At 38.5% G+C, this 11208-nt stretch overlaps 1 protein-coding gene across 1 annotated transcript; it reads right to left on the minus strand.

Moving 5' to 3' along the window:
* Positions 1-760: 760 nt before the first annotated feature.
* Positions 761-1018, minus strand: LOC115624923. The gene has a single exon (XM_030519774.1). The coding sequence runs from the start codon at positions 1016-1018 to the stop codon at positions 761-763; it is 258 nt and encodes an 85-aa protein (XP_030375634.1).
* Positions 1019-11208: the final 10190 nt, after the last annotated feature.

The following is an 11208-nucleotide window of genomic DNA, read 5'->3' on the forward strand; positions in this document are numbered from 1 at the left end:
GTCTTAAGCGGGCACTACTTCCTTTAACTCTAAACTTTTGATATAACCTCAAATAATCCTTGTATTTAAAATGTAGCGAATAGTTTTACCTATTATAAAAGGTATATTATATACCTATTAGAAAAAAGTGTTTTTATATACATTACTAAATATCTTATAAAGATTTTGTAATGCGTTATCATTTTTTATACCTTTGAAGATAGTTATTCTTATAAGGGTCTATAAACGAAATCACGTTGTTCTTAAACTAATTAAATGATTTAAATTAGTTGCAATCTTTATGTTATTAAAACTCTACATAAATGATGTAGTAGACGCTTTGAACGATAACATAAAGGAAGACATATTGCATGGTTTATGAAACAAAAGAAAAGGAAAGCGGTTCTCATTACCAAGGCCTGCAATACAAGTTTTAGAACTCAGTATTCTTTCTCCTCTTAGGGTATTTTTATTAAAACAAACAAACAATTGGAAGACAAAACTAACACTAATGGAAGACAATGATTATCTAAAACTATACACTAAATATCTATGTATGTATACACATTTTAAAGCTTATTGATGTCCTTATGTGTAGTTTTATATTTTACATTGCAGACTTAATGTTTTATGGTGCTTCGAGGCACAGAAGCTGTCAGTCTTGCGGTCTCGCCATCACAGCAGCAATTTAAAGCCAGTGCCACTTTACCGACCTTGGAGTCGCGTTGCAGTTGCAGCAACGGAGTCACATCACAGATTAATGAGGTTCATAGCCGATGCATTAGGTGGACATCGTGTTTTGAGCCTCCAGTTGTTCGTTCAGCCAATTCTGATGCTCCTCTTCTGTAGCGCAAGTATGCGTGATGACGTCGTCGACGCCTCGCTTTTGTCCAGACACCGAGGACACAAAGATCTGTTTGACCGCCTTCAACAGCTTCTTCATATTCACTGCAGCACCCACTCGAGAGCCCTTGCTCTTTTTGGTAGGGCAATCGCTCTGGCCGCTGGTATTTTCACGAAGAACGTTTTCGGCTAACATTTTCAGATTCTTTGCTTTTCACAGTTCCGCACGGACTCACAACTGCAGATAGAATGATGTCCCTGCTCAGTTTGCTCGCCAATTTATACGGTTTTCCAGAAGAAGAGTCTCACCAAATAGACAAGGCAGGCAACAGGGGAGAGAACTCAAATGCCAATTGTTGCTGTTAACAAGTCTCAACTGTGTTTCTCCGTGCAGGTAAATCGGCCTACCTGTGACGAACGTATTGCTCGAATGCCGTGCAGGAAAAGATCTCATAACGACTTGCCCACACACCTACATACATGCGTAATTGTATTTGTGCGACCATGTCCTTTCCAACCCTTAGCTATTCAAAGTAATCGATCACATGTAAATAAAAATAAATTAACAAAATCATTGCAGATATTTTTCACAGCTGCGTTTATAGCTTCATATATAGCATCTAATTCCGTTTTTACACGGTAGATTGGTTTCAGAAAAAAACGTGTACAAAAAGTCATTAATCGTATGCAAAGAATGGTGATTGGTTCCTTACCTCTCAAACCTATTATAATTAGTGGAAAAACAAAGAATTTTTAAGAACAAGTATTCATGATTATTTTATTAAATCACATATATAATGTGTATTTACACAGTCAAAGTTATTAAAGAAAAAAAGATATGCACTCTAAGCTTAAAAGTATGTAATGTAATTAAATGTGTAACAAGTTCAGGAACTAAAAACAATTATGTATGTTCGTAAAACAGCTACTTATGTTGCTGACAAGAAGAATAGGTTATTCAATTTTTAAGGAAAAAAAATTAAAATGATAATCATAAATACACAAATTTAATTGTCTCACTCCAATTCGAATGCGTATAAAATCACTATCATCGCTGGAATAATTGTAAACGGTACTTTCTCTTGCTCGATCGGCATCCACATTTTTAACAGTGTACTTTGTTATGAGCCGTTGTTGGCCATAGTTGCTACCTCTCCGTATAATCCTTTATAACTTTGTAATGGTTTCTAGCTGTTTGTGAGCTGTGTGTGTTTTTATTTATTTGTGTTGTGTTATTCTGAATCGTGCTAAATGGCATACAATCGAGTAACAACATTCAAAATAATTAAATTTGCGAACAGTGTTAAATAAAAATTCTGTAAAAACATAATTAGAAGTACAAGTATACTCGTATATTGGTATTATAATATTGAGAGTGAAATTATTATTTTGTGCAGCATGTATATGTTGCACATAAGAGAAAAGTGGCAATAAACATAGATGTCTCACCTCAAACCTTCTTTGAAAACAATTAAAATTAATAAAGCTGTTTTTTTATAATACCAATAATTAAATGTAGGCTAATTTTTATTTTTACTAAGCTCGAAGTTAGAGAAAAAGATAAGATAATTAGCTAATGGTTTTTTCCACAAAGGTATTCTTTCATTCAATATTCTCATTCAACAAAATAAAACATTCGCATTATTTAACAATATTTAACATTAGTTAACCTCGTATGTGTACCGGGGTACCGGAATATAGAAGGAAACTGCATTGCAGACGAACTGGCTAGGGAGGGAACTACGCAGCTACCCATCCATCCTGACGAGGAAGACATTGGCATGCCGCTAGTCGCCATCCGCCTACACACACGCAACAATGCAAATGCGTTAGCCCAGCAACGATGGGATGGGATAACACCAACCAATCCACCAAAGTAAAGTTGGCATGGACGCCCCAGACGCAAAAAGAACAGAAGTCTCAGTGATACTGGGGGCACTTACTGGACACTGTCCGATTGGTCGTCACGCCGCCAGCATTGGCATCCCACATAATGATTTCTGCAGAAGCTGCAGAGACGTAGGAGAGGAGGAAAGCACAGAGGTGTTCTGTGTTGTTCTCAATTTTCAATTTTCTCAAATGTTCCAGGTGGTTTGGGGCGGACCATCACAATCCATATGGCATCACATCCTCTGGCCTATGTGGGCGGGTTTGAACAGCACCCCAGCCATCGCAAGCTAACCTAAGTAGTTATATAAAATGATATAATTTATACTGTATGATCTAATAATGGTGCAACACATTGGGAAATTATTCACAATACTTGTATATTAGTAAAACGAAAGAAGTGAAAGTGCCGTGTATACTTATTTATAAACCCATTAATTCAATATATTTAATAAGTTGTAAAATGGAAATTAAATGCCACCCAAAGCAATTCCTTTTGTAGAATCCCGTTGATGTTGGCGGCTACTATTAGGTTTGGCTAATGGAACGATTGTGAAAAAGGTTTCTGGTGTGTAAACATATCTCATTAAATATTGATTCTACGCTTTACTTGTACAATGAAACTACCTTTTTGTTCTTTTGCAGCTAACTGACTTCTTCAGCAATAATGTGTACGGATTTATTGTGAGCATGCTTGCTTTACCTTTAAGTGTGGGTATGTTTTCCCATATACTGTAAAAGGTAAGCTAAATTGGAGGTAACAATAAGTCGAGTGATGTGCAAAATGAATAAATACATGAAAATAAATAAGAAAACAAACTGCATGCACACTGATTACCCGTCCACTTAGGTTCGATCAACAACTTATTTGAGGGATCAAAGACGTCGACAAATAAATATTTATAAAGCCAGCTGCTGGAAAATCAAAAAAGTATTTCTGTTTGTGAAAATCTCACCCATGACTTGCAAAGGCTCAAAATAAATAAAAAACAAATAAGAGTTGAAGTTTATAGTGGATTTTCTCAAAACAGACCTCCTTTTCCCAAATTAAGCAATTTAATGATGACGATAAATTTGAATTATCGTGAAAATCGCCAATTTTCCGGTGTCATTCTAGATGTGTTATTCAGAGACGTTGAGTAAACAAGCACCTATTTCAAAGTAACTTTTAATTAGTACCGGTTAGAAATGAGAATAAGACTGGCAATCCAATAGTTCGTGTCGAGCAGCTGGAACGAAACGGGTAAATGGATAAAATTGCTGAAGACTTCTCAATTGAATTGCAACGTTCGGAACAAATCGATTCCAGCTTATCCACACAGCGCTCATTTATTTCTGGGAAATACGAGTATACTGAAAAAATAAATGAATAATTGTGGCATGGTCTCGCCGGCTACTAAATGAAGCATGACTGGTCTCGAAAATCAAAAGTGCTTGTCCAGACATGTTCGCCTTGGCGTCGCCCACACATAAGATACGCATCAGTTGGATTGAAAGGAATGTGTGGCTCTAGCTTCTTCATCCTTGTGTGCTGCCCAGCAGGACAATGCGCATGCCTCGACGACTGCCTAGGGATGCCCTTGGCCTGGCACACACAGTAGACGATCGTGTCCTTTTGTCTCCAGTTACAATTTGCAACGCATGAACCTTCGCACTTCTAATTGTTCTGCAGAGATCATGTAGCCTGGAAAACTGTGCTCTTTTTATGTTCATATTTTCTTTTTTGGGGGCCGCAACGTGCCTAGTAAATTATGGTATTTGTCTGCAGTGACTTTGTCGCATGTCACAGCAAATCAATTTGTTCCAACTGGCTGACAATGTATAACAAGTCTGCATACTGCTAGTCTAAGGACCTACTATACATATGTTCCTATTGAATAAAGTTCCTTTCAGTTCTGTCTGGCTGTGTACGTGCAGTTCTAACCAGGACTAACTGCTGCAGAAAAGCCAAAAATTTCCACGAAATTTGTGAAACTAATGTGATTGTCTGTACAAATCGCAATTTGCTCGCCCAATCTAAATTTGTCCTCAACATCAAATAGCTCAATTTTTTGTCTATTTGTGAGCAAAATAATAAACTCAACTCTGTCAATTAGAAGACCCCATGTAGTATGTACAAATCCATAGGAGCTCAAAGCAAGCTAACTTGTATTTAGTCAGGACTCTGATTTATATCTCAAGCTAACTTAGTTAGAGGCTGGCACTTTAGGCGGCTTAGTATGTCTGTGGTCTTAATATTTTTAATGCGATACACAATTATACACAGAGAGAAAAGAGGTCAATTAAGTAGTCAGTAAAATATTGGGATAGTGTGAATAGATGCCAATATTAATAAACTCATGGTAGTGCCAAAACATTACGTTGGTGAAATATTTTATATTAACTTATTATAACTATTGGAAATGCATCTCAAATAACTATTAGCGCTTGAAAAATGGTGTAAATACAATATCAAAAAAAAAAGATTAAGTAAAAATAACTTTCAACAACGATATGGCACAAGGCCTTCATATTAAATATAAATACATATATATTAATAAAACATACGAGCATGGTTTTTATAATCACATATTAAAAACATCCTCCAAAATCCGACTGGAATTATTTGATACACGAAATAGCGAAAGTCTGCCTGTTTGTCAAATGTTGTTGTGCGAATGCCAGAATAAAGTACTTCCAAAGTTGTTTCGGAAAAGTCATTAATACAGAAATATTTTATGTGGTGGAGGACTTTGTATAAATTTTCAGAAATAAAGGAAATAAAGGAAACATACGTTGGATGAAATTTAAAAGGATTCGGGTTAGTAGCAGCTAGAAAGAAAATGCTGGAAAATGTGTGTTAGATTCTCGAATTTCCTAAAATTTAATTTGGTGGTTTTTGAGTTCAAGTTTGTAAATTCCCACAAAAAATAACTATATCAGTAAATGTTACGTCTTAGCTCGTTATTTGTATACCCTGTACCCGTTAGGTAAAAAAATTATATTAGGTTTTTGCAAAGTATGTGGCAGGCAGAAGGAAGCATATCCGACTCTATAGTATATACCCTTATATTCTTAATTAGAACGACTAGATATATCGATCAAGAACTGTCCGTCCGTCTGTCCGTCTGGATGAACCCCGCATTAACCAATCTTGGTATAAAGATGCTCCTGGTCCCTAGGCAACAAGAATTTATTTTATTTTTTTGATTTTCTTCCCTCTCTCCGCTACAGAATTTCCTCGATACTGTTCACATTTCAAAAGATACAAAACAGATCAAGTATCGCTCATTCACAGAATGAGCCAATTCTAAAAACAAGCATCCAAGCGGCCAGCGTAACTATACCGACGAATGGTGGAAGCATCAAAGTCTCCTCCCTATATCTTCCTCCCAATGAAGCTTGGTGCAGGGCCGACTTTGATCTATTGCTTGCAACCTTAGGAGATAAGTTTATTGTAGGCGGTGATTTTAATGCAAAACACCAATGGTGGGGTAATTCCAGATCTTGCAGGCGAGGAAGGTGTTTGCAAGAGGCCATAGCTAGTACTACTTGCCAAGTTCTTGCTACTGGAGAGCCAACTTTCTACTCTTACAACACACGACTTAACCCCTCTGCACTAGACTTCTTTATTGTCAACAGGATTGCCCTAAACAGACTCACCGTTGAAACAAAATATGAGCTCGCATCGGATCACCTTCCAGTAGTAGCGACGCTACATCATGCACCGCAATATAATCCCAAGAGGGAATATATTCTACCACCTGGCTCCCGTATTGATGTTTTTAAAGCCGATCTCGAAAGAAGAATTAACCTGAACGTCGAAATTAACAGCCCAGAGGATATCGAAGACGCGATATCAATCCTCATGAAGAACATTTCACTGGCTGCGTCTTCTGCTGCACCGAAAACTTTACGCTTGCCAACCCAACATAGTCAAGCTAGTCTACCACCAACGGCTGCTGCGCTCTTAAGCCTGAAAAGAAGAGTCAGGAAAGAATATGCAAGAACTGGAGATACTCGCATTCATCAAATCTACAAAAGACTGTCCAATCGACTGCAAAAAGAGCTTGCTAAAATCAGACAAGGCAGAATTGATGACATATTGGAAAGTGCTGGTCCAGATGCATCATTTAATTACTCGCTCTGGAAGCTTACGAGGCGATTTAAGAGGCTGGTCATCCCTAAGACTCCAATTAAGGATCCTACAGGTGGATGGAGCTACTCCAGTCAGCAGAAAGCTGAAATCTTTGCAAACAGCCTAGAGGAAAGATTTAAGCCTTTTGACTTTACAACAGCAGATAGGCGAAGGGTAGTCGAGCTTAGGCTGGAGATGCCATTCCAAATGGCCTTGCCTGCAAGCCCAGTTACACTTCAAGAAGTGGTACAGCAGATAAAAAATCTAAAGGTAAAAAAAGCGCCTGGAGAAGACCTTTTAGACAACAGGACGCTGAAACTGCTCCCCACAAGGGCTCTGCTGTATATTGTCTTGCTCATGAATAACATACTCAGGCTGAGGCACTTTCCAAACTGCTGGAAAATGGCGCTAATTACGATGATTCCAAAGCCAGAGAAACAGCATACTGAAGTAGATGGATATAGGCCGATTAGTCTGCTACCTGCCCTCGGGAAGATGATGGAACGCGTGATTCTGGACCGGATTCTCCAGCTCGAAGCCGTGACGCGCAGAATTCCAAAATGGCAATTTGGTTTTCGAAGAAGTCACGGAACACCGGAACAGCTCCACCGTGTGGTCAACTTCGCCCTGGAAGCCATGGAGCAAAAGATGTACTCAGTGGCTGTGTTTATGGATATTAAACAAGCTTTTGATAGAGTGTGGCATGATGGTCTCCTCTGCAAATTGAAAGGCATGCTAACTCCTCAATTGTTTCAACTCATCGAAAGCTTTCTAAGGGACAGAAGCTTCAGAGTTGCTGTTGATGGAGTGAAATCCACGAGGCGCTCAATTTGTGCAGGAGTGCCCCAAGGCAGTGTTCTCGGTCCTACCCTGTATACATTATTTACTGCTGATATGCCTGCACCGCAAGAGATCATTGGAGTATACGAGGATGACGCACTACTAGCTACTTACGCAGACGACACTGCGGTGCTTACCAGAAGCAGAGATATCGATGTAGCTTCGGAAGCCTTACAGCAGTATGTAAGTAGTTTCGAGAAGTGGGCTCTGAATTGGAACATTGGTATCAACGCCAGCAAGTGTGCGAATGTCACATTTACAACAAGGCCGTCGTCATGCGGAGATATCACAATGTTGGGGTCCACGCTCAGTCATACAAATTCGCACAAATATCTTGGTGTAATTCTGGACAGAAGACTCAACTTCAGCAAGCATACAACAATGGTCAAGCGATCGGTCATGGCGAAAGCCGGAAAGATGGCATGGCTGCTTGCACCATGCAACAAGCTGTCCCTGCACAGTAAGGTGACAGTATATAAGTCCATATTAAGTCCAATATGGAAGTATGCGCTACCAATTTATGGCATTGCCGCTGCTTCAAACCTAAACAAAATAAGAGTTGCGCAAGCTAAAATACTCAGAAAAATATGCAACGCTCCCTGGTATATGCGCACTAGGGACATCGAAAGAGACTTATGTGTCCCCAAGGTTGGCGATGTCATTCAAATGCACGCAAGCAATTACGAGAAGCGACTCGGCAGTCACCCCAACGCACTAGCGAGGCGGCTCCTGTCCAAACCTAAGAAGAGAAGACTGAAGAAGTGCCATCCAAAGGATCTCCCCACAAGAGCCCTTGTATAAAATACATAGTATATATCATAAAATATAATCATTTTTCATGTAAAACATTGTAAATATTGTATATATGTACATAGATATAAGTGCGTCCTATAGATGCTTACTATAGACAACTTTTGTATTCCCTAACTTTCAACTAGCTTAAGCTGCCATATTGGTAGTAGAAAACTAGTTTAATAAATTGTATATATGTAAAAAAAAAAAAAAAAAAAAAAAAAAAAAAAAAAAAAAAAAAAGATACAAAACCAAACTTCATCTTAATCTATATACAATTATCTACTCTTGTGTTAAATTTAATTTAAATCGCTTGATTCTAAGAAAAGTTATCAACAAAGCAATTTCACTCCAGTCCTACGCCCACAAACTGCAGCATCAAGTTCGCTCTTCATCTTCCTTTTGCTTCTGCTAGAGGCGCATATACCTCAGTGCCGGAAGTTTGTCTTGAAATAAAAAAAAAAATAGATAATTATATAGAAATTATATGTGGAAAGTTTGGTTAGAGTAGCTTTTGAAATGTGGACGGTAATGACGAAATTCTGTAGCGGGGGAAGGGGGGAAAATTCCAAAAAATAAAATGAAGTCGTCCTTTCTCGCATCTAGGAGAATCTGGATACCAACTTTGGTTATTCTAGCTTTTATAGTTTGTGAGATCATTGCGTTCATTCAGACAGACAGACGGACAGACGGACGGACGGACATGTCTAGATCGATTTCTCTCGTCATGCTGATTCAGAATATATATACTTTATGGGGTCGGAGATTCTTCCTTCTGCATGTTACATACTTTGCACAAACCTAATATACCGTTTTTACCCTACGGGTACAGGGTATAAAAACAGTTATTTGAGTATAAGTTCGATAAGTGCCGCTGCGGTGCCTACAAGATCATAATACCATTCTAATATTTTTCCAAGGACGTTTGAACAAAGGACCTAAACCAATTTGCTCCCAAGAGAGCCCATAATCTTCAGGGCTTTTCGCGGAGCTAAAGGCTGCAGAGACAGAGATAAAATACAAGAAAAGAATGCTAGAGTCGAGCGGGCTCAATTCTTAAGTACCCTGTACACACTCCCAAAAATAATAAAAAATTGTGAATTTTAAATTAATTAATTATTTAAATACAAATTATTCAATACATACACAAGTGGAAACATATGTGTGTCAACAAGCACCATCAACAACTACAACAGCTGCAGAGCTTGGGCAGATATTATATTCATGGCTATAACTTTCTTTCTAATTGATCTATCATAAATATAAATTATATATTAATATACGGACACATAATCACTAACTGGATGTGCCTACCAAATTTTAGTTAAAAATTCCAAGAATTGGGTGAGTTAGAGAAATACGTGAATAGAGAGTGAAGGGAGAGTGGAGGTGTATCTGAAAATATGAACAAATTTGCCCTTTCTTGGGCATAGGAGAATCTACTAATAGCAAGTTTGATTATTCTAGCTCTTATATCTTCTGAGATCCTTGCGTTCGTACAGAGTATGTATTACAGACAGGCGGACACACAAAGGGAGATGGATATATGGACTCCCCTTGTCACGCTGATCAAGAATATATATACTTTATGGGGTCTGCCACGCCTCCTTGTGTGTGTTACATGTACACTCTCGCACATAACTAATATGCCCTTTTACCCTTTGGGTACAGAGAATAAAAATGGGAATTTTTACTTTTTACGGAATATCAGCTTTTGAGGTGATTGGCAAGAAGCTATCCTATGTGGTAAGCTTTCTTTAAGTTTTTCTTCAATTTTAATCCGAATAGATCTGATCTGATCAGGCCCATTGTTTTGTTTCATGTGGAATTTCATTTGAATATGCATACCATATGTACTCTTGCACAAATTTAGTTTCTTTTGTACCAATTTATGATTTAATTGCAAATAGTTATTACGGCAATCAACCAGAAATGAAGCGCATAAAATGGCAGCGAAGAAATTGTAATTTCTAGGCTAAACACCTGGAACACTGACAAAGCCAAACAAACATCAACGCACAGTTGGGCTAATAATTGAATTTCAACCAAGTGCAACGAATCAATTTTAAGGGAAACGCATGCAACACAAATCCTATAGGAAACTCACTGAAGCGTTGCAAATAGGATACAAGAGTATCCTCATTTACAGAATGTGCGACATGTACGAGTAAAGGAAGGAGCCTTTAACGGCGCATGACAAGGCATTTGAAGGCGAAAACAATACAAATCGGGAGCTACGAGTACACATATTGACGGTTTCGATATGCGGGAGTGTTTGATTAAAGTAGGAAATCGTGTACCGATTAAAGCCTTGTTGACATTTAGTGCAAAGGAGTGCTGGAATCACAGGATACATCGTCAAAATGGGTGGTCGTAGTGTTTAGTGAAACTCGGACGATGTCGGTGGTCGAAACTGCACAAATTTGTCGGCAGTTTTAAAACAAATCGAAAAGAACGCCAAGGAACAGCTTTGTTGGTCATCAGAAAACAACACGCAACTATGTTCCGACTCCTATACACAAGGAAGAGCACAAGGAGCGAGAGGCTGTGAAAATGAAACTGCCACTTTTCGCACAATAGCTAGTGCATGAAAAAGGACACCTCCTAACTATTCTCTTGTCACTTCGGCTGTGCCGCCACTGCCGCCTCGACTGTCAAACCGAAGCATCCGTCACCTGGTGCGATTAGCACATACAATGAGGGCGCTCGCTACGGCAGGATCAAAGCGGAAAATTCATTTGGCTTGGTGG

Source organism: Scaptodrosophila lebanonensis, unplaced genomic scaffold (genome assembly GCF_003285725.1).
Source record: "Scaptodrosophila lebanonensis strain 11010-0011.00,11010-0021.00 unplaced genomic scaffold, SlebRS2 tig00000061-arrow-pilon, whole genome shotgun sequence".
NCBI lineage: Eukaryota > Metazoa > Arthropoda > Insecta > Diptera > Drosophilidae > Scaptodrosophila > Scaptodrosophila lebanonensis.

Excerpts from the sequence above, each read along its gene's own strand:
- LOC115624923 (XM_030519774.1), bottom strand. The coding sequence starts at position 1,018 with ATGTTAGCCGAAAACGTTCTTCGTGAAAATACCAGCGGCCAGAGCGAT.